The following is a 27,557-nucleotide window of genomic DNA, read 5'->3' on the forward strand; positions in this document are numbered from 1 at the left end:
AATATTTGTATTACATTTTAAATATTACTCTCATTTTTCTATTTTCACACTTTTATGTGTTTTTTTTTCCAAGTCTTGTTTTGTATTATATGCAGGACCAAAACTTTTATGTTAGCCCCGAGGTTAAACTGACAGATGATTTCACATTAGTGATTCATGAAAAATTATTTCCATAACATCTACTGCGTTCTTTCCTCAACTAGAAACACTGGTGCAAAGTTTCTCTTGAAAGTTCAGTCAGGGATTAACGTGCATCCTGGAAGTGTAGGAGGCAGGACTGCTTCCTGGCCGTCGTTGCGCACACACTCATAATCCAGCAGTCATTCAAGTTATGTCAAATTTCCATGCAGTTTAAGGACACATGAAACCCACACAATTCTGTCTCATACTGTATTCTGATGATACATACATACATAGGCGACAGTTACTCTAGCCAGCATGTTTCTAGACGGTTTGAGAAAATCAGTGAACGTGTCAAAAACCCTCATGAGCAAAGAAAGAACTAGAAGGCTCCCCCAGCTGGAACAAAACCCAGGCTACAACAACTGTGAGGCAGCAGTACAAACCGCTACAGTATGTTGCATTCTTGCCTACAGTTCAGTAATTGTCATAAGAATTATTTAAAATTCACTTGCAGTGTAAGGGCATATAAAACCCACACAGTCCAGTTTCTTACTGTATTCTGCCGAACGACAGAGTTTTGTAGTATTTTAATATTTGGTATTTGTTAGAAATGTAGTATTTGACCTTTTTGTATTGTACTTCATAGGAATGTCACTTTTGTTTGGTCAGAATTTCATCAGAGTTTTCACCAGTCACTCCACAGCAGGCACAAGCCGTGAAATCCATTCAGACTGGATGAAATCTGCACACAATTATATGTCATATAGTGACTATTGGAATGTAGCTATTACTGCCTTTTTAGATGCTATTTTGAGAGAGCGCCATAATGGTGCTCTCTCAAATTATACAATAAACAGCCCCAACCTTGCAGCTATATTTGTTGGGGCATCGTGGGTCATAACCTCTTCAAGGTCTACAACATTATTTCAGATTGGCATATCTGCTTGTACCTGTCATCTGCTCCTTATGAGTTTATTCTTTGGGTTAAGTAGGAGCTATATTTAGGAAAAAAATCCTGTGTGCCCTAAATTCTACATCCTTGCAATTTAAGTGACTCACTTTGACTAGGTAGGAAGCTCTCATTTTTGCTCTTGATCATTGTAATTTTAGGCTTTGATCAAAACTATGTCCAGTCCTACCCTTCCTTTTTTCCAGGTTCACTGTAACACAGGCACTAGTTAAAAGTGGAGCCGAAGACATGGTGCCCAGCTCCAACCCAAATTCTCAGGCTGACACAGATATTGATGAAGTCCCATTTCTCCCTGGGAAAGATGGATACAGCATACCTTGGAAAGAATCCTTCTCCAGGTTTTCTCGGGACTCAGAGAGCTTTAGGCAGTGGAATGAAGGTAGTCCTGGAATAGACATGGTACAGTATTTCACAGTAAGGTGTGGCTACAAACAGTTTACAGTGCTTTCTTAGTGTCCCTTCTTCAAATGCATTTTAGATTGTCAACATTTTAAAAACATTTAGATGGAAAGGTTTGATTACCTTTTACTTCAGTAAATTTATTGTTTTTAGTGACAGTTATTTAGTAGAGAAAAAAAATCTATTAGCTCTCCGACACAGAGAAACTGTTCTCATTCGAGGATGAGAAATGAAGACCAGGGCTTTATATATTTCCTGCACATGGACAAAGTTATGCCCTTACCAGATTCCGACAAGGTGCAGTTCTTTGGAAAATGCCACATTTGTGGGCATTAAATTCCTCCTTAACCATTATGCACAGGTATAGTGCACATTCAGACTTGTTATGGTTGTGTGTTGCTTAGAACCCTTTTGTTGTACCAGATTTGCTGCAGGCTATATAGAATAGCTTCAAGAGAAACAGCACATTCAGCTGAAGATTCAGAACTGTTAGATATATCAAATATTAAGATCATGCAAAGCAGTAGTAAAGAGCCACATGCTGATGGTGAAAAATTATTCTATACAGTCCTGTCATGTTAGATCAAAGTTACCAGAAGCTGCACTTCTGTTTTATCTAATTCTGTAGGTGTGCAAAGTTGATTTTGGGAAAGGAGTTCAACCTTCCTCAGCCCAGGAAATCTTCTTGATTTCTTTCATGGTGAACACCTGGCTGACTCAGCCTCCTGGTTATTAATATACACCCCAGGAATGGCCAATCACACATGGATGTTTCCACCTGTTCAGTTTCATTACTCAGTTAAGGCAGGTGTGTCCAATTGTCACTCCAATAGGAGGCTTTAAACAAAACCCCTGCAATACTGCAATACATTCATCACATACACCCCATAATGGTGTAAGTTAAGCATGATAAGTTAAGTCACTTACCTTTCAGTTGCATTATGCGAGATGAAATTAATATGACTTTTTAAAGCTACAGTAGTCTTAGTTTCAAACTGACAATTTCAACACAGCAAAATGGATACATTCCCACATCACAGATAAGGACCAGAGATTTTAATAATAATAATAATAATAATAATAATAATAATAATATAATAATAATAATAATAATTGCTTACACTTACATAGTGCTTTTCTGGACACTCCACTCAAAGCGCTTTACAGGTAATGGGGACTCCCCTCCACCACCACCAATGTGCAGCATCCACCTGGATTTTAGCAAGAGATTAATGTAAAGAGAATAATGAGAGAACTACAGAGTGACAAAACAGCCATCCAGGAAGTGGATATACTGTATGACATGGTGGCAGAAAGATGCTGTGGGTTAGTTACCTATTTTTTAAAATAAAGTTTATAACAAAAGTTCGGGGGGGATGACAGCAACCAAGCTCAATCGGTCCCAGCTGCTGGTAATTAGCAATTGCTCTCAAGGTCCTTTCCTCTACCAAATGCTATAAATACCTATGTGATCCCCACCTCTCCCTCGCATCCCACTTCCACCTCTGCAGCTACCTATTGGTCACTCTGCACGGGGGTCCTGGCCTCCTTGTCCTATGGCCAAATATTCACCCCCTAATAAGTTCATCTTGGGTGTTGTCATTCTTTGTGAATTTCTGTACTGTGGAAGAACTGAGCAATTTAACTTCCTGTATTACAATATCTTTCTATCAACTCCTGCCACAAATAAAGTGTGCGACAGTAGTTAAAGAAGTAACCTGTAGCATTTCACTGATTTATTCTCAGTTTGTACTACAGTAGTAAAGGAGAAGCCTTTGCTCTCTGTAATGGGCCTAGACAATAACCTGCATTGAACTACTGTTAATGAGGACTGAGGTCTGTAACAAACACAAATTCAATAAATATTCAGCGTTCCTAAATTTAAAAGCATTTTGCTTCCTCTTTAAAAGGGACTAGCAGGATTTTTTTTGAGAAAGAAAAAAGAAACTTTTCCCTTCTTTGCCTTACTTTTTTGACTTTAAGTGACTCATACTTTTTCCATCCTTCAATCTTGTTTCCTTAAATCCAGGTCACTGATCCCTTTTTTTGTAACTGCCTGTTTCTTTACTTCTTTAATTACTGAGCAGCTGTCATCTCTCAAGTGATGCATAGAATTTCCCTTTATCCCAGTAGATTAATCTTAGTGCAGTACAGAAGAGCTTTTTCCTTTTTTCACAATTCTCTCTTGAATGAAGAAAACTGGGACTTACCGTAACTGCAAATTCAGTTACATTTCATTGTGGTTTCATATATTTTACATCCCATGCCACTACAAGATGTATCCTCAAGTGAATGTTCACGTTGTCAATATGTAGATTTTTTAAGATCTGTAACCTGTCCTGCCTCAAAGCAATGTATTTGATAATGCCAGTTTTATTCTTGTATGCTATGTTCCCTCCCCAGATTTTGACAAGTGTTTTTTTTAGATAAGGAAATATTCACATGATATGCATCTGTACTTTTGGGCCAAAATACAAAGAGTTATTTCTTCAGGAAATATTTTAAGTGCTTGGGAACAAAAATGTTTTGCATAGCATTCGCTCTTTTTCTTCTTGTAGTTTAGAAACTACACTTATCAGATTCTACTGAATGTGTGTCATTTTGCAATGGATCATCTTAGTATTCAGCTGAAAGCCAATTTGCCTCTTGTTATGTTTCTATTTTTAATGCTGCACTGTCTCAGATTTTCACATGGATCTTTTTTGTCCATTAGTCCTGATTGCTAGATTGCTGTCCTCAGGCTCTTGATAGACGGGGCAGCACAGTTATACACTTACAGTACTTACTTTATTGCTTCAGATGAGAAATTCGCTTAACAAGCTTCTGCTGGTCACTACAAGAGCAGCCACTGGACTTATAATGATTCCCTTCTGCCTGAATCAATGTATTGGTGGGAGTAACTGTGGCAAAATAGTTATTGATAATAAACATTTATTGTAGGATTGCAGTAAGATTTATGAGTGCCTCTACAATTATCCATTTATGGGCGTAAATAAGTGAAATTTCCTATGTGATAGCATGAATATATGATCTATTCATTAAACACAAGACATGTTATTAAATACATTTTTTCATATGGTTTTCAGTAACTTGAGTTGTAAGTGAGTATGTAAATTATGGCTAACTTGGCTAAATCTCCCCCTTCTTGATGCGTGTTGGAAAAGATTTGGTACTTTCATGCTATGAGATCAAATAATGTTTTTTTAGGTAAAAATAGTATGCATTCTTTTCTTGGTCTGTTGTGCAGTTGTCTGTTCACAGTTCTGATAAAGTACACATTTGTCTCCAGGAACCCATTTTATATTTGCTATTTATGATTTTCTGCTCCATGACTCTTTGATTCAAGGAACATTGAAATAAGAAACTGATAATGCATACAAAATCTACTGCTTAATGATAAAAATGCCTCTGGACCTTGGAAGTTGGCACCCTTGAATCAGTTCTCTGTGACATTTAGAAAGCGTTTAATTTTGCATAATAAAACAAATCCAATAGATTTAACAACCACTACTGTTTACATATCTGAAAAAGTTGAAACCTTTTTCCTCTCTGCAGTCCACTGAAAGCCAAATTTAAAATTACCTTTTCTTTTTAAAATCAGCATCTCATAATAACTTTCCTTATTTAACCGAATTTTAGAATATCACTTAAATGATTAATGTAAAAAGTCTGAGCTTAGTCACAGCACACATCTGGTGATCTGGTGTAAGAAATTAAACTATACCGTATGTGTAAAGATACTATATGTTTGCTTCACAAAAACCAAGAAATCCTTAAGCATTTTCTTTGGGACTGTTTGGTTTAAATGAAAATAAAGATATCATATTGTATCCCCTCAGACATCCATCACAGCAGCTGCTGTATTTTAATTAACACCTAACAGGATCGCAACAATTTCAACAACAACTCATAGTAATAAATTGAAAAAGAGAATCCAGACAACGTCTTAAGTCTCAATGGACAGGCTGGAATATAATGAATAAAAGCAACTTAGTACACTATAAGTACTGTAGCTGAAAAGAGGGAGCTCTTTTACACGAATAGCTGTACAGTATATGTGTGTATGACAAAACTGCCACACCAAGGCTTTAAACTCTTATTTTACAGATGTTTTTTTTCTGTGCTTTTGTCATTAACTCACGGTTGTAAACAGTATGTAGGTTATGGAAACAATCTATTCTAAAAGTAGGAAGACAACATTAGGTGGCTAAATACTGTAGCAAAAATACCTTCTAGTGTACTCATACTTGTCATTCAGTTTTCACTTCAATTTTAAGAGCAACAATGGATGCTTTGTGAGAAGGGCCTTTCCCACTTGTAACCTATGGTCACTATTGTGTTTACTGTTTTCTAGTAAAAATGGGGAGAGCAGGCTGATTGTGGCAGCTTTGATCTATACGAGGACCTGTTTTTCTTGTCTTTAGTCAGGACAGGACCGAGATAGGTGTGTTCAGCATGATAACGGGGTGTGCAATGTTTAGTCAGAACAGAGCCGGTATAGGTGTGTTCAGCATGGTAGCTACAGTACATGTTGGGCTAAGGTTTTAGAACAGCCTTCAATGCTGTGATCATTGTGCTGTTGCGTAAGGAGCAGTCAGAAATATGAATGTGAAGCCGTTTTCCCTTGTGTCAGTTTCTATGAAGATCCAGTGTGAGTCAGACTCCTCTTAAAGGCCCTGCCTCTCCTTTTTTTTCCCACACGGGATGGGAAGACTGTCAGTGAAACTGCCGTGACATCATACTCTCATGTTCCTCCACACCCTGTTCTGTAAGATTTCATGGGTTGTGCATGTGGAATCCCTTGAGGTTTAATCGCCCAAAGTGATTTCAGAGATTCCAAATGCAAACATTTTAAAAGCAAAGAGAGACACGACTGCAGTGCTACAAACTGTCTGCAGTGCTAGAAACTAGACCTTTCTTTGTTGTGTGTCTACCCATGTACAGTAAACTGTGTATAAGGAAATGATAAAGGTTTATTCCACGCTAAAAGGTAAAGAAAAGAATAAGATTTTAGGCTTTGGAGCCCTCTTCAGGTCTGAGGGAGGGGGGAAGTACCAGATAGGATCAGGTAGGAGTAGGTAAGAGTGGGGGAGCAGGGGGACATGGGCATAGAGCAGGTGAGAATGAGTGTCCAAACTAAGAGAGGACAGTAGGAGAGGTATGGGAAAGACGAAATCTGCGAATGAGTAGAGAGGATTGTGAAGGACATACACTGTGCATATGCTGTTATGCACTCACTCAGAATCTGTTATATTAAATTTTTTGGGCTGTTTTTTTTCACAAACAGACTTGATTGTTATCCATCTTACTCAGTTTATACTGTTATCATAAATAATTTGCATGGATAAACAAAACTTTGTAGGGAACTATGTATTGTAGAAAGCGGTTTGGAAGAAACTGCATAATTCCATTGCTCCTTGAGCTGTCTTTTTCTCCCATACCTTGGAGTTTGTGCTTAGATGTTATCATATTTCCATTTTCATTTGACAGTACCTACATTCCCAGTTTCAGGGGTTAATCCTGGAGCTATGCTCAGGAGGTCGCCAATCATTAAATTGATAAGGAGATTGAACTGATTTTTATTTTTGAATCATGCCTTTAGCATCAGTGGCTAGTCAGGCTTCTCAATATGAATATTTGTCTCATTTTATTGCCTCTATATTGAGTTGTAGTGCACAATGCAGACTAAAATTGGGCGAAGTCCGTCTTGGATGGAAGCATTTTTGTGACTAATATACTGTATTACTTCTGCATTGGATTATCCACTTCATTTTAAAAACGTAGAAAACAAAATGTACAGTCTGAGTTAAACAAGATCCAAACTGTCAAACACGGGTTGGGAGCGGCTCGCTGCCTGATGTTGCCACAGGTAACTGCAGCATTTCCACAAGAGCTCAAATTGGACCTGGGCCTGAAACCCCACTGATTCAGTGCTCTGACACTGAGCTTCCTGGAATAGTGCATTACCCTGCCCGCTCTAACAGTCTCTTTGTGAGACTCCAATTCTCTGCAACGCCACTTTTCTTTCGGTTTCCAGATACCCTCCCGCACCCAACACTGAAGGCTTTGTAACCTTTCCAGACTGATAGATATTAACAGCTTTTGTTCTGATCTCTAGGAATTTCCTTTGATCGTGTCATAATGTGCTTGTTGAATCTTTGTGCTGGCAACTTGACTCTGATGGTAAGGGTCAAAATAAGTGAGGTTTATATTGAGCAGGGCTGACTGTAATCAATCAGCTGACCCTGAATTATCCCTTTAATTGGGTTGATTTAACTAGAGGCAATTACTTTTTCACACAGTGCCAGTTGGTGTTAGATAACTTTGTTCATTAAATAAATTAGGGGCGGAGCAGTGGCTCTGTGCCTGTGGCTGGAAGGTTGCTGGTTCAAATCCTGCAGCTGGCAGAGTAATCCTACTCTGTTGGGCCCCTGAGCAAGGCCCTTAACCCCAACTGCTCCAGGGGTGCTGTACAATGGCTGACCCTGTGCTCTGATCCCAGGCTCTCTCCCTGTCTCTGTGTCTCATGGAGAGCAAGCTGGGTTATGTGAAAAGATGAATTCCTAATGCAAGAAATTGTATAGGGCTAATAAAGTGATGTTATGTTATTAAATGAGTAAAAAGAAATAGTGTTATTTGCTCACTCAGGTTCCCTTTATCTAATATTAGATTTTGGTTGGAGACCTGAAAACATTCAGTGTCACAAATCTGCAATAATAGGGGAAATCAGGAAATACTTTTTCAACACTCTGTAAATGTAGGCTGCTTTTCACCTCTGAGGTTGCAGTGCTTCTGTATGTGATTGTCTGTTTTTATTGTTGTTGGAATCTTCAGTTCCTGTGGGGCATATCACCACAGAGAGACCAAAATACAATTTTAGTTTTGATGCCAAAATTACAAGGCTAAGAGGTATTTCTCAATATTTCACTCCACATGCTCAACCTGCAGAGATGACAAAAGAGAGCTCAAGGACACTGCAGCATGTAAGAACTTACCCTAAAGAAAGCCAACGTGTGTGTGTGTTTTCAGACACATTGGGTATTCTAAAAATGTGTTTTTCTAATCACGTTAGATCAGTACAGTAATTGGTCACATGTACTGTATCTGTGATCAGTCTCACAGAAACTGTACGTAATTCATCAGCTATGCCGATATACAGTACATACCTCATCATTTTCTTTACCTCATCTGTCTTTCCTCCTCATTTATAGTTCTTTTTTATTAGAATGTTTAGAATACTTGCTGATGATTTTTCCCCTCCTGATCCTTGTGCATCCTGGCTCCATAATGACAGTGTTCCGCACATGCTACAGTTTAGTTCCACAGTTAACTCCTTCGCAGGCCTTGATTGTCCCTGTACTGTTTTACAGTCCTTCAGTTGTGATGAAGAATATTATATGCACTAAGTGTAATTGTTTTTGTTTTAAATTGGGGAATTTTCATTTGGCAGATACACGCAACAGCTCAATCCTTATAAAGTCAAACCTACATTTCTACTCTTTCTACGTTTAACATGTCATCTGTGCTGTGTGTTTCTTGTTTCAGATCTCTTTGTGCAGGAGGATGTGGTGTTTACTGACTGCTTGGCAGAATTCCGCAGACAAATTCCAAAGCTGTTTAGCAGGCTGAGGATTCTATCTGTTCAAGACCCTCTGTTGAATGTTACAGGAGACGTCTTTAGGGAGGACATGTTTTTCAGGTACTGATCAGGGAAACTTTCCAATTAATTATCTACAAAGCATTTAGCTTTGATTACACAGCTTAATAGATCTTTGCTGATTACAAAAGCAGAATACATCAGGAAGCATTGCTGGTCAAATTCCTATGTTTTGACGTCAAAGAAGTATGTAATGGCTAATTAATGTCTCTTGCTGCACTTCAGTTTCAAAACCACTGGGGTTTCCATAACCTTTTGAAATTAAATAGAATGTATGCCCGTGTCCTGAAAGGAAACTCGTTTTGTTGGATGCACATATATAGAGAAATAGCAGTGGAATAGTTTTGTTTTTCACTAGATTCAGGGTTAAATGAAAAATATTTGTATGTAAAAAACAAACATCTCCAATGTACCAAATACTTGGTGAATTTGTATATGTAAACTACTGCTTTTTCAAGTAAATTATTGCTGATAAGTTAATTATTGACTTTTTACGATGTATTATATGCATATTAATTAAAAAGTATATACAAATATATATATATGCAAAATTAATTATAATTGTATAATACTATAGACCTACAGGAATATCAGCAGCAGAAACTATAATGGCAGTCATGATTAATGACAGTAACAGTATTTTTCCCAATTTGTCAAACTATTGCCAAGAGTATACTGTAGATTTTGTCTTTTCAAACAATCAAATGAGGAAATCAGAAATGACAGAACAATAGGGAACTGTAAGAAAAAAGTATCATAACTTTTTTGAATGTTTTGAAGTATTCTGAAACTGCGCAGGTTTAGTCCGAAGCAAAAGTTGACCATATATGGAAACAGACAGTTCATAAAAAAGTAAAATAGGATAGGATAGATATTAAATCAGTAGAAAATGGATGGCAACAGATTTAACAGATTATACTGTTATCCCAAGAGTATATCAGAAACTAAACATACAGTAAGTATCCCAAAAGTTCAAATCAATCAGGACAGATATAAGGAAAAAGAGAGCACTTTGTAAAATGATTAAAAAACCACAGGTTCCACTTAGGAATAAGAGCACAAGAACTGCAAGCACAGGCAAAAAATATATTAGAGACCAAGAGAGAAATTGTAAGGAATACTGGAATGGAGGCTTAAATAAATAATAAAAAATATTTCAGTACTGCAACAGAAAAGGAACCATCAAGGATGAAGTAAAACATATCCGGGACAAAAATAGGACAGTTCTACACAATGTAAGGGAAATGGTTGATGTACTAAATGAGTATTTCACTCAGGTATTCACTAAGGAAGAAGGCAGGGGAAGTTCTGTCTGAGATCATATCAGCATAGAAGAGGGGGGAGTGTTTTGGTTACTAGAAGCACACAACATTAATACATCCCAAGGGCCTGATGGTATCTTACCAGTAATATTCAAGGAAATGATAAATGTTATTCAGAAGCCATTGACACAACATTTCCAGCAGTTGAGTTAAGACGGGTAGGACACAGGGACTGAAGAACCGCTAATGTAGTAAGAAGTCTGAACAAAGTAAACATGACGAGTAAACATAACCAATAAGTCTATTACATGAAAGGATATGGAAGTAACTAATGTAGAGGATCACCTACATGGAAATTACTGTATATACAAAGAAATAGCACAAATTTAGAAAAGGTAGGTCTTGCCTAATTAGCTTGACTTTTTCACAAGTAACAACATTAATGATACAGTAGAGATACACTAAAGGCATCGATGTGGTGGATATACATTTTCAGAAGGCTTTTGATAAAGTTTCTTTTGTATATTGTATTTATTATATAATTTATGTTTTTACTACCTGCATGCAGCCATATCACCCTGCAGCTCTCAACTGGCTACCTGCTGAAGCTCAGCAGGGTTGAGCCTGGTCAGTTCCCGGATGGGACCTCCTATGGTTACTGTGGGAAGTGGTGTTAATGGGACCAGTGGGGGGTGCCCACCCTGCGGTCTGTGTGGGTCCTAATGCCCTGGTATTGTAAGAGTAGGGAGTTATCCCGGTGTCCAGGCCAAATTTCCCCCCTCGGCCTTTACCATGGCCTCCAAATTGTCCCCATGTATGAAAGGCTTGCACTGGCCCTCCGATAGACTGGCATCCTGTCCAGGGTGTACCCTGCCTCGCGCTCGTTGCTGGTTCCAGCTTCCCGCGACACCGTATGGTATAAAGCGGTTTGGCAAATGACGTGACATGACTACCTGCATGCAAAACCCTGCACTTGGATGCATTAAATGTCACCTGTCAAGGGTTTTCCCTATTGGGAATTTTATCTAAAAATGATGCTAAATACAGCTAAACAAGATAGCATTAATCTGCATGAAAATTAAGCATGCATAGCCTGCTAGAGTCACAGCATACATTAGTAAGGTTGGCTGTTAAACAGAATATTGTGGCTCGTGGACTCTCATGTTGCTGGTTTTACACACTTCCTTTCACTGGAGGTTAAGTGGTACTTAGCTCAGATCTCAAGACAGGAGCCCTTTCTTGGGTTTCATCTTGTGCTATAATGATTTTATTAACGTGCTCTGATCTTCACAGATACCATGTGCCTTTGGATGAGATAGTGATTGCAGATGCAGAGGGATCTGATCTACAGAATGAGGATTTCAGCAAAGTTACAGTGCTCAGTGTGGAGGTATTCTTAAAAACTACAAATGTTGTTTTAGTATCCATTGTAGTTCATGTGAAAATTATTGTAGCAAAATTTGTGTATTGTGGTGTTGTGTGTGCTTAACAGCACTGTTTTAAGTGTTCTGTACAATCTGATAATTTGTTTTCAGAATATATAAAAACCAAATTGACAAAACGACACCATCTTAAAATTAATATTTTAAGACTTGTGAAATAAAGAGTATAATGCACATTTCTTTTGGGATTCCCGTGCACCGCAATCAGATTTTCCTTTAGGTTTTACTATTTTTTTGTGAATCTCTGTAACATGGAGACTCATCCTGCATTTGTATGTTGGCTGAGGATTTAGTAAGAAGACACAAGTACTGAAATAAAAACTAAATTCTAGGTCTAGCACTTTAAACCACTAAAGACCCCCACAAAAGAGATTATCTTGTGGATATCTACTCATATTTTCTGGTAGCACTGATAAAAGGAAAGGAACATTTCACACAGGAGACAAACGTTCAGGGTAGATATGCAGTAGTACTAATTGATGTAATGTTTTTTTTCCTCAGTCTCTGATGTTGCCCTTTGAATTGGACTATAAAACTCTTCAGCAGAAAAGCAGTGCCCTGCCCATCAGGGAGCTTTGTGATTCATTAAGAATTTCTCCTGAGTCTTTAGTGGATGAAATGACGTGTCTAGAAACACTCACGCCAGGTGGGTATCCAGTTGCACATTGTTAATCCTGTTTAATAATTAATTAATAAAACTGTATGTTAATACAGTTAAATTAAAATGTGTAGAAACATATTTATAGACATGTTTTTGATTTGCTTTTTTCACATATTTTGGTTTATTGACCACATCATGTGTTCTGGAATATGTACAAAAAAGCTTGATATATGCAGTGGTAAGTAGTTCCTAATTTGCTTTCTGTGACTGACCAGATTTATCAATACATTAATTCCTGGGCTGTATTGGGAGCAACCCCTTGTAGTTCACAAACATTTTTTTCTGTCTTAGCGTTAAAAAAACCTGTTGTAAGCCTTACTACCTTCTTCCATAAAGGGATGGCTGAACTTGTCCACAACATGTATAAATGTGTTACAGCCTTGTTAAAACATTAAGGACAGAAGTACAAGGTATTAACCACACATTATTAAGCCAGCTTTAATGTGTGAATTTAAGATAAGGTGGGCTGAGTTGTGCTGTGCAAATCTGGGAATTTGTTTAATTATTGTAGTATCTCTGTGTCTGCAAATATTCCATTAGTGATTAACATTAACACTTGGGACTATCTAAATGTTTGCTCTGCTGCTAAGGCTAAGTAGACCTTTAGGAATAGTCTTGCTTGATGCCCATGTACGGTCTTTCGGGTATCATAAACCTTAGCAGTCACTGAATTTACCATTCATCCATTTTCTAGTCACTTTATCCAGTACAGAGTTGCAAGGGAAGCTGGAGCCTAACCCAGCAAGCATCAGGCACAAGGTGGGATACTCTCTGGATAGGATGCCAGTCCTTCACGGTGCACAAACAGACACAGACACTCCCTCGTTCACACCAGCAGCCAGGGGAAACCCGCTCAAACTGGGGGAGAACATGCAAACTCCATGCAGACAGCACCCCAGGTCCAGAACTGATCCCAGGGCCCCAGTGCTGCAAGGCAGCAATGCTAACCGTTTAAAACGAAAGACACTAAGAACCAGAATGCAGTTAAAACACTAGGCTGAGCTGTGCTGTGAAGGTAAAACTGGTTGCCAAATAATATGGCAGCTTGTTTATTTATGAGGACATGAGAAAAAAAATAATTTCATTTTTTATTTATATGGAAATTTTAAATACTGATTCGCTACTGTTGAGTGAAATACTGAAGAAAAATTGTAGAACATGGAATGGAGGATACTGGGGATTGCTCACCTGAATGACAACTGATTCATTTGTTCAGTAAAAGAAAACTTCAGTTCTCAGCCCCTTTCTGAAAAAATAGAGAAACTTTTGCCCCAGAGTGAAAACAAAATGTAGAAAATCATCTTCTTAAGAGTGTTAATGATGTATTCACAGATTCACTGATTGACACTCGGATCCTTATATTGTACATTTGATGACATTCCTTCCTTTATTTGTTTATATTTTTATTAGATGAAAGTGCTGAATTCAGAAGTGCCTTAGAGGTATCGGAGTATGACAGATCCAGTGGGGCTGACTCTGTGGTTTTCATGGAAAGTACTGTGAGCACGCTGGGCGACACCACACCAGGTATGGGATCTATTCTCTCAGCTTCAGATAACGCCTTGTTTTGTTTAGAGTTTAAAATTACTAAACATTTTAAGTATACATTTGGTTAAGAAAACAGTCATTTGTCATAGAACTGTTGTTCAAAGTGGTTCTCTCAAGGCAGGCAAATGATCCTGCCTTGTGCAAATCTTCAGCGGCATATAAATTAACCCTCTTCACTGAGCGTTCATGAAAACAAGTTTGAAGTCAGTTGGTAGTTCCATACCGCCACCAGAAAAATAATTACAGATGCATGAAATTAAAGCATATGAAGGTGCACAAATATCTCAATCTCAATCTTAATATCTGTGCAAATGCGCAGATCGTGTCATGATCCTGTAGATCAGATATTTCAACAGCTTAAATGCATAGGCATGTCTTTCCACAGTCTGTCGATAAGGCTTCTCGGAACAGCGTAAAGTTTCTACCCAGTGGTCAGTGTTTTGTTGACATGGTGATCATTCTTGTTTTCTTCGCAGCGTTGGCACGAAAGCCAGCCAGATTAACCACACACCTCCTTTGTTTGAAAGAAAACAAAATGTTTCGTGATATTTTCTGATCCGAGATGTTTGTACTCAGATCACTTACTTTTTTCACTTTTTTCTGTGTAAGTAGGATCTCTGCACAATTTAGAGCATGACCACAGTATCCTGTAAAAACAGTGGAAAAACGGCAAAGACAAAAAAAACAGGTGATATTCCCATCTGTCATTCACTAGTACTTCAGCAGTTTTGCTAGCTTCCTCTGATACAGACCATGCAGAGTTGTGGAACTATGATGCTCCAAAGAAAAACAAGTATGAAAGTTTTGTCTTTATGGTAACATATTGTAATATTTTCAGGTATATACAGTATATTATAATATTGTAAGATGACCAAACTTCATTAAACTAAGAGTAGCTTTGGAACTTTGTATAAACTATGAAATACTTGCCCCCAGATGTCTAGATCAGAAATAATTATATGCTTTTTGGGGTAACAACAATACCAAACATGCTTCCACAGCTTAACCCAACCCTTCCCTTTGATTAGAATGCAAAGGAACTAGTTTATTCTATGCTAAAAAGAGAAATGAGACACAAGATTTGGCTGTGGAGCCTTCTCCAGATGTCAGCTGTCCAGTTCTAAACAAATTTTCCCAATCAAAAGCTTACTTCTGTCATGTACAACAACAGAGTGTTCTAACAGAATAACCTCAAGCAGCCAAACATTATAGACTCTTCACAGCAGGATGTGGTTCAGCCTTTATCAACCTTTATCTGCACATATTCAGGGCCTGCTAGTGGTTTTTTTTTGGTGTTTCAAAACTACGTTTTGCTCTCAGTCAACAAGAGAATGCATGGTAGACTAAGGAATACAGAAGTGAGAACCATTGCAACCATAACAGGATTAAAAATTGTATACACCAGATGTAGGGCAGTAAAGAATAAAAATGACACAAAATTAAAAGTTACAGTATACAGTTAAGATTAAAATGTGTATATTATCACTAAACATCTTTCAATATCTAAAGACCAGCTTTTTAAATTTAATGATTTTTCATACTAAATCATAATACGGTATTCGGGAAGTAGATTCTTCTTTCAGGTTCACTAGCAGCTTTGATTTCTACCAGTGCTGTGGTTTATGATATAGATTATTGAAGACGGCCACCTACTGGTGAACCCTGGAAATCATATCTGTGGCTGCAGCAGGTTCAAGTGCAGTGCTGACATGCAGGTTACAGTAACATAAACTCTAAATAGAAAACAGCAAACACTGATCTTCAGCGTGGAAATGCCATTATAAAGACAAACAGAATAACGGTTCAGTGTATAGCTTTGCATCGGTAAGAGCTCAATTACATTATGGTGTGCAGTTTCGGTCACCATGTAACACGAAATTGCTGCTCTGGAACTGGTCCAAAGGAAAACACCTATTTACATTCCCATGCTTAAAAGAATGACCCACAAAGACAGGAAGAAAGAACTGAATCTTTTAAGTGCTGAACAGAGAGGAAAATGTGGGGATCTGATGAAATATTCAGAATACTCAAAGCCATTGGCAGAGTGAATGAAGTGAAATTATTCGGGATCAGCTGTGAAACACGAAGCAGAAGACACAAGTGCAAACTACATTCTATACTTAGAACAGGAGACACACTTTAAAACACACTTTAAAGCAAAGGGAACAAACTACCCAGCCACGTTATTGAGGCTGATGCTCTGGTGTCTGGTGGCTCTGAAACAGGTGGATGAGTTTCTCAGATTAATTAGCTGCTAGGAACCAAAGAAGCTATTTGGGCCCAATGGCCTCTTCTTGTTTGTAACGTTTCTCGCGTTCATATGTATTGAACTATGAGCAGAGTGGCCCTTGTCCTTCTGCCCCCTACATACTCTGTCCCGCACACACAGCATAGTATGTGACTGTACAGACAGCAGACATGGATGCATGCAGCATCTTAAACTCAAGTTTTGAAGAACTATATATATATAAAATATTCTATATGAAATAAGCACATGTGAATTAAATGGTTGAAAGCGGACAGTTACAACTGCAAATGAAGGTGAAAACTACCGCTTACCAGAACAAAAAAAGAAACGAGGAACTGCATTTTTTATCTCATGATCCTGTTACACTGTTGCCTTTTGTTCTAAACGGGAAATTCTAAGAATATTGAAAATGAGGAGATATGAGGATTTATGTTTAAGTAAATCTAGTTCCAGTTTTGTTGCTGTGATTTCTGTTAGAACTGTATTTGTTCATGTATATTCAATTTAAAGTGAAGGAAATGCACTTTCTCTTAAGAACTGGGTGAAACTCCAGTAAATAGTCTGGAGTCGTGTTTGTGTGTAAAAGCAATTTAACAACCCATCTCTCCTTGGTGAATTTGATGTGCGTACTGTATATGTGCAGATCTTCATGTGAAATACTGTATATTAGGAATGGGACAGATCTAGCAAAATATAAATAAAACTTAGTAGCACAGGGCGGCAAGTTGGTGCAATGGTTTAGGATTGGTGCCTCATAGTGCAGAGGCATTGTGTTCGATTCTGGAACTGGGTTGCTCTCTGTGTAGAGTTTGTATGTTCTCCCTGTGTTTGCATGGGTTCCTCCCACAATCCAAATAATATTTGTAGACATATTTATCATATGCTTCTGGGAAAATTGTCCCTAGATGTGAGTGTCTGTGTCTTTGTGTCTGTGTCTGCCCTGCGATGGTTAGCACAGTGTTTTCCAGGTACACAGACTTAGTAATGCAGTTCCTCATTGTTGTCTGCAACGCGCTCTGCAGGACTGAGCTTGTAAAATAACTGGTTTATTTACATTCTCTTCTTGATGTGAGTTTGTTTCTGAAAACCAGAACTACAGGCTTGGTCAGGACACTCATGGATAAGTGCCTAACAAATTCAATAGATAACATTTACCACACACTCACCTGCTAATCATTCCAATCAAGCTACCAAAACAAAACAGATTTTAGTCTTTTAAGTAATCAAAATTGCAGATACTGGTTAATTATAAGATGCCACATAATAATGAGGAAAACTCCTCATTAAACTCTAAAACTCCTGTCTGTTCCACAGCATTCTGCAGTTACAAAACCAACAATGTGTAAAGAACAAAAAAAAAAGAATCGATGTGTTACTCAGTGCAGAAAACACGATAAAGAATACATCAAGGTTTCTTTTGACTGAGTTATTTTCTGTTCGGATATCTCGTTTAGTAAATGTGTATCCGGTATTAATTTATTCCTTGTAAATATTTATTCTGTTCAACTTGTTCAATTTGTATGCTGTGATTTTTTTGGGCAACTGTACAGTATAATATTTGATACACTACTAAGGTAAGGGGTATCACAGCATTATGGGCCAATAACCAGTGCTGGTATAACCATATATCATATAATCTTATAACCATTTAATTACACAATCCTCTGATCATTCTTACTGAAGAAACACTGTCCTGTTCATTAGGTATCCTGAGGACTTGACCCATATTTGAGCTTTAAGTTATGTAGGTTATTTTTGCCGATTCAAAGGGGTTAGCAAAGGCAAATGTATTTCGAATAAAATATTGCATTTCTTTCCCGCTTGCTATTTGTTTTGTAGGAAGTGAGAAACTGAGAGTTTGTGTTTTAAGGATTTCTTCATTTTGAAGCGAAACAAGTCTTTGGTAAGAAGGGGAATCTTACAGGACCTTAATGTGTGTACAATGTGTGTTTTATAATGACGAACTGCTTCTCGTTGTCAGGCGATCTTTTGCTATTCGTTAGTGGTTGATATATTGATCGGTTCATTGAAGGGGCTTGAATGTCATCTTAAGGTTCCAGTCTGATGTTGTTAAAACTGTAACAGGTGAGTGTCGCCGACAATGCGCTGTCTTTTCAGTGCGCTCCAGGCTGTACACACAGATGGAAACAGACCCTCCTCTTTCACCCGTGTGCCAGACCCCCCAGCCTGCAGCCCGAGGGTCCTGCAGGGAGCTCACAGCAGAGCAGCTGTCCCCAATCTATAGACAGTAAGGAGTGCTCCCACTTAGCTCTCAGTAATAGGGTAGGAGCAGCCTGTATACTGTATGAGCCACCCATAACCAGCTAGCACCATTCATTAGTTTACTTTTGCAGTCATTCCCTTCCAAATTTCCAAGCTTCCTCTTGGAAAAAAACACCCCTCTTTTTTGTGATTTTCTTGATGTTTCTCCTTGTGTGTTGTTGTCATTCACTGCTGCAAAAAAAAGAAACATCTTATATCTGTGAAGCAAGGTCATAGTGTTCAATGGATTTAATTTTGTTTACTCAAAAAAGTCAACAGTAAAAACTCAAAAATCAGCATTATAGTATCATCTTTGATATCCAGCACCCTTCAAAAGTATCGGGACAGCACCATCAAAACTGTTGGTTTTGCCTCACGGTCAAACAGTTTATATATGTGATGATATTATTGTGAAACATATGATACGTGCTTGTTTTTATTAATTGCATGCATGCATTTTACCATATTAGAACACTGGGAGTTTAACTCTGTGAACTCACATGATCATATGTATTAGGGCCACATTCACCTTCAGTACGTTCCATAGTGTAAAAGTCTGTGTTTGGTTGTACTGTATTTTCCTTTTTGGCAATAACTGCCTGAAGTCTGCCACAAAATGAGCTCTATAAACTCTTTGTGTAATCACTTCAGAAGCTTTTCCACACCTCTTTAGTTGCTTGCTCATTCCTGAGGTGTTGTAAACTCAGTTTTTTCTTCAGGCTGTAAAATACATACTCAATCGGTATGCTGCAATTTTTAACTTTTTTTCTGAGGACCTCCTTGGTTGCATTGGCCAAGTCTTTGCCTGCTGCATTTTCTCCTATAGTAGCAGACACAATGTTCCTGCAAGCTTTGGGATGTACTCTACTGTGCTGCAGCCATGAGTAGTTATACCATCGATAAAGGTGCAGAGACAGCACAGTCGGAGAGAGCTGCACAGGAAGAGTTATTTCATTTGAGATGTGTTTGTGGTGTAAGCAAAGGCTTGTGTTGTGTTGTGTTTCAGTCACCTGATTTCGGACAGTGACAGAGAGGGGATAGAAGGAGTGCTGTGGCAGGCAGAGAAACATATCTCTTCTCTCATAGGGCTCCTTCTGGCAGGTAATCAGACATCAGCAAGACTGAGATGCAGATAGAGGCCACTGAGCTCAGAGCTTTAACTGTCAAAGAGTATCTCGGTATCTCGGCAAATTTTCCTGTGATGGCAAGTGCAGGCAGACCAATACTACTTTAGAGTGATTTTCTCATATTCCACCTTCATGTTTAAAACATAAGATATCATTAAACACAAGAGAAATCTTATACTCATAAGAGATTCCTTGCACTTCGTAACTTTTTTTTTCACAATTTTGTCTGCTAGTAACTCAGAATGAGAAAATGGGTTTGTGACTTAATGTGAATAAAAAAGTTATCTGCGCATTTTTAAGTTAATGTATAATCAAGGCTGTGGTTTTCTACCTGTACAGGCTGATATTGATCAAACTAAATGCTGTAATAAGAGAGACTCAAACACCATTAGCTTTTGTGAGTGCTGTCATTGTTCCCATAATATAATTTAGAAATGATATGTTAGACACTATTGATAGATTTGATTGATAGGATTAGCCTCCCCTCAAAAGTTGTCAAGTTAGTTATTTATGTTCATCCTTCACAGAAACTTCTGTTCTGCTAGTGATGAAGCTTGAGTAGTTTTTTACTAAAATGTGGCATCTTAAATCATGTCTTTGAGCTCTGTGTCCAACCTCATTCATATGTAATATATATTGCACAGATGTGATGTCTCTCAGGCATTTCAGTTCAATTGTACAGTTAAACATCTAGTGACATTCACTGCTTTGCATGAGTACATGTAACATGCTATATTTTAGAGCACGTTTCATGTTTCAAGAACCACAGACTCCTGAGCCAGAACTACAGTACCGGATTGCTGCAGAAACCTTTGGGCTAATAGCAGATGAGACAGACTGCTCCATTAATGAGGAACTAAGAAGAGATGATCATAAACAACTCACTTTGAATGTGGGCCAGTCAAGATTTGTGGAGAATCTGGGCACCACTTCATATGATACAACGGAGAAGTCAACATCAACAAGCGAAGATTTCTCCTTATTATCCATGATAGAAATAGACAGTAAGTCAAAACCTAGACTAGAGATTTGACTTCAGTTTTTGTTGTCTGTGTAGCTGCAAAATGCAACTCTTCATTAATTAGACCTGTGCTGCTAATGTTTACATCAGATTTCACAGGAAAAACAGAATTGTAAACTGTTGCAAAACTGATTTTCTTTCTTTCTGAATGATAGAACTTGTGCATATATTGTACTTGATAAATGTTACTATTTTGTTTGTAGATATTAACTTTTTAACCCAATGAGATTCTCATACTGTAGATATTTTTCTGTTTTAATTCTTAACATGGCCTGTGTTTGTCTCATAATAACTGATATTAATTTGTCAAACCTGTATCATAATCGTATACTGTAAGTAACACTATCAGTATATATAGGTTATTAGCAACATCTTCCTTTGAATTGAAGTTTTATTTTTAACAACTTTACTTAACAATTTGTGTATTTGTTTTTTGGTAGATATTTTAAAGGACTGTAGCAATGAGACAGGTGAGGATTGCATGTTTCTTAGTGTTGTATTATATTATATAATATTATTTGTATTATATACTCAATATATACTTATATACTTCAATATAGGCCTGTTTTTGACAATACGGATGCTTTTAAATAATACCTAATACACTTAGGTGCTTTGTTGCAAATCCGCTGCATAATTTGGGATGGTTTCTGTTATGTATAAGCCCTCTTTGTGGAGTCACTGGTATTTTATTGACCTTTGGATTATTGACTTATTATTCTCCGATCTCACCCACTGTGCGCTGTCTTTCAAAGTCATCATTGGTCTCATTGTCTAATTTCTTTAACTAGTTTCCTCAGTTTGGAGTGGCATTCTGATCTAAGCAGTATTTGGGTGCTTTCCACTTCTTAATGATCAACCTCATCATGCTCAAAGAGATACTAGGGGTCTTTGAAATGCATTTCTACCCTTTTCCTGATCTGTGCTTTTATATAACTTTTCCCCTAAGTTCTTTTGACAGCTCTCAGTCTTTATGGTTGAAGTATGGAGTGAACCACTGCACGCTGGGGTCACTGAGCTAATTGTGTGGCTTGTTAGAAAACATTTGGTGCAACTAGAGAAATCGACAGTAGGTTTGTTACAACAAAAGTTATGACTTTTGCAGGCATGACCTTTTCCTTTTTATTTATATTATCTGTATACTTCTTTCTTTTTTGTTTTGAATGTGTGGAGTAGGTTATGTATAACAAATATTAACTGCAACTTCAAAATGTTGTAATTGCGAGCTTTAAAGCAACAAAATGTGAAAACAAGGGTCTGAGTTTTGTAGTTTTGCAAGGAAGTGTATGTGTTTTGAATAACTTGGACAAACTTTTTAAATTAATTCTCTTGTCACAGTTTCAGAATGCCCTGTGGCTGCTGTCACACACAGTGAAACGAAAGTCAGGTCCATTTTGAAAGACTCGAATCAGAAGCACATGACACCTGAGAAAGACAAAGGACGAACCCTAAAAGTATCAATCACTGAGGCAGCAATTGATAAGCCAAGTCAAAAAAGAGAACTTGCATCATCAGAAAGGTGTGAGCCAAGCAAAATGGCTTTATCCTTACAAGAAAGCAATAGTGATCATTGTGCATATGCACAGCATACAGGTGACCATAAATTCTTCTCTAAGGATGCAAAAAACTCTTGCAACAGTGGAACGGCCTCAAAATCACAACAGGAGAATTTGGATCCTCTTGCAACCTTTATAATGCTGAGGTCCAAGCAGTTGCCTGAAGGGACTTCTGCTGTGCACAGCACACAGTGCAAAAGCCAGAACAACACAGGTATGTGGAACGAGAATAAGAAGAAAAGAGCAACATCCAAAGAGAAAGAGAATGGGCAATGTGAGAAGGCCACAGGGCTTTCGAATGAAATTAAGTACAAGGGAGGGATGTGAATCTCTTCCTTTTTTAGCAACTAACGTTTCATGAGTGTAATGCCTAACTTTGTTCTTTCTTGATTTCATTTCTTTACAGGAAGTATTTGTGCAATTTAGTAGAAAACCATGAGCTCATGGACATGCTTGCTTTTGTGATTACTTGCAAATGATTCTAGAAAAACTAAACAGAAAATTACATGCTGTAAATCAAGATCAGTCTCCAAGTTATTTTGTTGTACTTCTGAATCTACATCAGTACCATGAAAGTTGTCCTAAAGTGTTGTCTGCCTGCTAAGTACAGTATTATATCATTAATTAGCAGTTGATCAGGATTTTTTTTCCATTTATTCATCAGGGATAAAGATGTTATTTGATGTAAATCACAGTTAATGGGATTCATTTCCAGTTTATATGAGAAAACTTATTTGAGCTAACCAATTAGTAAGATATTTTATAAAAGACTCACTTTTGAAAGTTGTGATGTGGTTTTAATATAAACGGGACAGGTGTTGTCCATATGAGTAATTCTCATGGTGTTATCCATTTTGTTCAGGATATGATAGGCATCATCAGTGGGTTCTTTTAAAAAGGGTTTATGTACGGTTATCTGATCATATATTTAGTGTTTGTGTATTACGCTCAGTTACTTGTGGATGAGGTCTTATCGTTCAGGCCTGAGGAGATGAGATGTTTGTACATCTACTGCAAAGGGTGCGGCAGAGGCACCTATCACAGCCATGCAGTAGAGGCTTAAGCAGCCAGCAGCCATATCACCCTGCAACTCACAACTGGCAACCCACTGAAGCTAAGCAGGTGTGAGCCTGGTCAGTACCTGGATGGGAGACCTCCTGGGAAAAACAAAGGTTGCTGCTGGAAGAGGTGTTAGTGGGGACAGCAGGGGGCGCTCACCCTGCAGTCCATGTGGGTCTTAATGCCCCAGTATAGTGACGGGGACACTATACTGTAAACAGGCGCTGTCCTTCAGATGAGACGTAAAACCGAGGTCCTGACTCTGTGGTCATTAAAAATCCCAGGGTGTCTCTCGAAAAGAGTAGGGGTGTAACCCCGGTGTCCTGGCCAAATTTCCCATTGGCCCTTACCAATCATGGCCTCCTAATAATCCCCCTCTATGAATTGACTCTGCTCTACTCCCCACTGATAGCTGGTGTGTGGGGAGCGTTCTGGCGCACTATGGCTGCCGTCACATCATCCAGCTGCACATTGGTGGTGGTGGAGGGGAGTCCAGTGGAGTGTCCAGAAAAGCGCTATATAAGTGTAAGCAATTATTATTATTAAGCTGTAGGATGTCTGTCTTTCAGCACCCAAAGTGGAGGTGAAGCCTCTCTGTGCTGCACCAGCAGATTCAAGCAGTGATGAGAAAACCAGACACAGTGCGGTGATCGAAATCCAAGCATCAGGTGTCTTATTTGAACAAAAAGACAGAGGAATTTTAATTTCAGTCTGAATTTTTTATTGATGTAATTGTAATTAATGGCAAAATTAAACACTTGGGTTTGTTTCAATTAGGCCCTTCAGAGTTTGTGAAGAATTTTCACCTTTTATCATGACAGTAATCTCAAATCCATGCTCTGGTCTAAGGAAGTAGTTAAAAAAATAATGTTACAGAGCAAGAAACAAAAATAAAAAAGTGTATCAGATAGGTGTTTTACTGTATATGTTAGAGGGGATTAATAGTTGAATCAGTAGCATTAATAATAAATACTTTACTTTTTTCAACATGAAAAAGATAAACTGCATTGTGCACACTGGCTCATATGAGTAAAGTGTACTGTTTTATTGTGTATCGCAGATATTATTATCACATCCTAAATCCAAATAATAATCAGTATGTTTACCTTATTTATCTGAGACATCTTAGACATGATTCTTCTAAGTTTGTTATGAACAACTTTGGCTGTTATTAACAGTTTATTTTGGGTGAGTATAAACCAAGCTTGTGATTTTGCAATTTAATTTTCATTGAATAGAATCTTCAAAATCTTGATGACAACTCAAAGTAAACTATACATGAGAAGCAAATATGAAGTGTTTTAGTAGATTATCTATCACATTTACCAATTAAATCTTGTTGATTCATTGTCAGATGTGTCTTGTTATTTACATTGTTGGTTAGTCTACATATCTATAAATCTAAAAGGTTATTTTTTTGTTAAGTATAAAAGAGCACTTTATACAGTATGACTTCTTGCATATGTTAAAATGTATAACATCATAATGTAATCACAAAAATATTATTTATATCATTTTTTAATTAATACATTGGAGAAAAGTATGTCATGGCTAAACTTGCAATAATCTTTTGTTAATAAAAATAATTCCAGCCAATTCATTAATATGTTGTCTTACTAAGTGGTTCATCTCTGGCTATTGCAATCTATGATCAGTCACGGGATAGTGTATCTGGAGTCAAACCAGCATGGCTCACCCTTGTAAAAGTATTGTGACCTTCCTTCATTGTACAAATTCACATTGTCACCTTCTTTCTGTGCCTGTAGAGAGCCAGTGTCAGGCGTATTGTCAGCTTCAAGATGTGGCCTCAACTTTCATCTCCAGTGCTAAAGAACTGGGCATGTGTACAGCTGCCCGTGGCAGTTTTTCCACTCTGACTTCTGACCAAACACGCTTCTTTCTGAAGCAGCAGGAGAAAGTGCTCAACAGCAGCCTAAAACAAGGTTATGGTTACTGAGAGTGTATCTTTAAATATGGTATTCATGTTTTTTTAATTTCAGAATGCACAAGAATTATAAAAACACTTCATGTTTATGTTTGAATTTTGCATCTTTAACTCTGTTAATTGGACACTACCACAGTGCTCTGTAACTTAGCCAGTTACATACTGTAGAGTAGAGAGGCATTAAGTACAAATAAACTCCTGCCTATAGTACAGAAAAGGCCTATTCAGAGAATTTAACTCTGCACCCTAAGTACTTTTGCAACTGTTTAGCAAACCATTGTGATACAATTAATACTGTTTCCTGTCTGGAAACAAACATGTAAATCATAAGAATAGAACCTAACTTGTGAAGATATGCAAGCAATCAGTAATGCAATTATAAGAAGAACCGTCTTAAAATTAACTTGAGGTAGAATTATTTTTCTTTTGAAAGAGGCCTTGATGATAAAAGTACAGTGTAATATTTGGATGTACAGTGCCAGGTAAAAGTATTTAATAATGTATACGCATTTAAAAAAAATAGTTTTAGTCAAAAGCTTAATGCTTAAATAGAACACTTTTCTGATTATGATTTAATTTTCCATAAGCACAAAAGGCAGGGGAAATGTAGTTCAGTTTGTAAGTGATGGCGAAGGATGACAGAGATGTCTGTCTTGTAGGTGAACCCAGCGAGACGGATGTGTCCCTGTACAAGCAGGCTGCTCTGGTACACTTGCTGGTGACTGTGAGAGACCTTCTGCTCATGTGTGATCTCAACACAGCTGTGGGTCAGTAATAGAAATGATGTGTAATCTGAGGGAGAACAGTCCCCTGCATAATTTATAGACATCAGTTAACCTACAGTAGCCAGTATATGCATGGGAGGCGAGAGAAAAGAGAGAGAGCATGTGATTAAAAATCCATATGGACACAGGGAGAACATCTTCACACAGAATTAATTCCAATCCAGAACCACAATCTGGACCCAAGAGCTGTGCGGCACCTTCATGCTACAGTGCCAGTTCAAGTGTGACTCCTAAGGCTGCTAAAAAAAAAAATGCGAATTAGGTCTCAAAGTTATTTTAGTCTCAACACTTATGCCTTAAGTTATTTCACAACGTAAAGAAAAATGTGAAAGATTCAGTAAGTGAATACTTAGAAACGTTTTGTTTAAAATGTGTGAAATCTAAATTATAAGTAATCTTCTCTTTGCAACCCGGTTGTTATTTATTTGCTAATTAAAATCATGCTGCTTGTGAGCAGATTTTGGGCTAACCTTCTAGTTCCAGTGAATTGCTTCTGTGGTGTGTCCACATTGAGAATTTGAGCAAAAATGGTAATTTGAGAAACAATAACTAAAAGAAGTCAGCTTGCAGAACGTTCATGAAAAGTTAAAAATGCAACATTTGTACTGCTTTAACATACCTTTAAGATTTAAAGGTTTTGAAGGGGTTAATGTGTCCCCTGTAATGTAGCACAGAAATATCCTGTTTGACAGATGAATTGCATTTATGGCTGCTATTTCAGAGACTGATCTGTTAGAATCAAACGTGTCCTAAAGAGTGAAGTGTTCCCCACATGATGTTTTAGATCATATGAATCTCACACATGCTCCCTCGCATGGCTTAGTGTCGGGTGATTCTAGATCAGATCACGGTTTGCCTGGCTGCTGAGGTTTCTGACGCACTGAATCACAAGGAGGCCCTGAAGGACTGATGCAGCTGAGTCATGCGGAGGGGATTCCTTGTGTCTCTTACACAAGCCTCTTCCACTCACACACCAGCTGGGTACAGTCAAAAGTCAGACAGCACGCGTCAGACAGCATTCCCCCTGGCAGAAATAATATTTTATTTTTCATAGCATGTAGGTCTATTTGTTCAATTTTAAGAACACATGAAATGCCATAAATGAGAGGGGCCATTTGGTTTGTTGTTTTTTTAGTAGCTAATTGATCCAAGGATTTCATCTAGCAATGTCTTAAAAGAAACCAGGAAATCAGCTTCCACAACATGGATGGGTGGCTTGTTCAAGACCCCCACAACCCTTGTTGTAAAACTCTTGTCAGTTTTCATTTAAAACTGACAACCCCTAGTCCCCTAGTTTTTTTTTCCCACTGTTGGTTCTGAACACATCCTTTAACTTTCTCAGTGCCTTTGTGCAGTTAGAATCCTTGTGTCTGGTGCTCGTTTAGTCTTCTCTGTTCAAAACTACAACCTGTCAGGTGAGACACTCATTCAGGCTCAAGAATGTATCTAGTCTCTCCTCTCTGACTCTCACTCTAGACCAACAATATCTTTT

At 37.9% G+C, this 27,557-nt stretch overlaps 1 protein-coding gene across 3 annotated transcripts in view; it reads left to right on the forward strand.

Moving 5' to 3' along the window:
• Nucleotides 1-27,557, forward strand: part of shoc1 (shortage in chiasmata 1) — a 46,282-nt gene that overhangs the window by 4,420 nt on the left and 14,305 nt on the right. For all 3 annotated transcript variants that reach the window (XM_015362589.2, XM_069187354.1, XM_069187355.1), the window contains exons 5-17: nt 1,279-1,472; nt 9,038-9,191; nt 11,705-11,801; nt 12,355-12,499; nt 13,925-14,041; nt 18,429-18,558; nt 19,579-19,673; nt 20,461-20,703; nt 21,161-21,190; nt 22,065-22,490; nt 23,905-24,003; nt 25,102-25,278; nt 25,940-26,047. In XM_015362589.2, coding sequence (XP_015218075.2) covers nt 1,279-1,472; nt 9,038-9,191; nt 11,705-11,801; nt 12,355-12,499; nt 13,925-14,041; nt 18,429-18,558; nt 19,579-19,673; nt 20,461-20,703; nt 21,161-21,190; nt 22,065-22,490; nt 23,905-24,003; nt 25,102-25,278; nt 25,940-26,047 — 2,015 coding nt within the window. The remainder of the gene's footprint in view (nt 1-1,278; nt 1,473-9,037; nt 9,192-11,704; nt 11,802-12,354; nt 12,500-13,924; nt 14,042-18,428; nt 18,559-19,578; nt 19,674-20,460; nt 20,704-21,160; nt 21,191-22,064; nt 22,491-23,904; nt 24,004-25,101; nt 25,279-25,939; nt 26,048-27,557) is intronic.

The sequence above is a fragment of the Lepisosteus oculatus genome, chromosome 3, assembly GCF_040954835.1.
Source record: "Lepisosteus oculatus isolate fLepOcu1 chromosome 3, fLepOcu1.hap2, whole genome shotgun sequence".
Classification (NCBI taxonomy): Eukaryota; Metazoa; Chordata; class Actinopteri; order Semionotiformes; family Lepisosteidae; genus Lepisosteus; species Lepisosteus oculatus.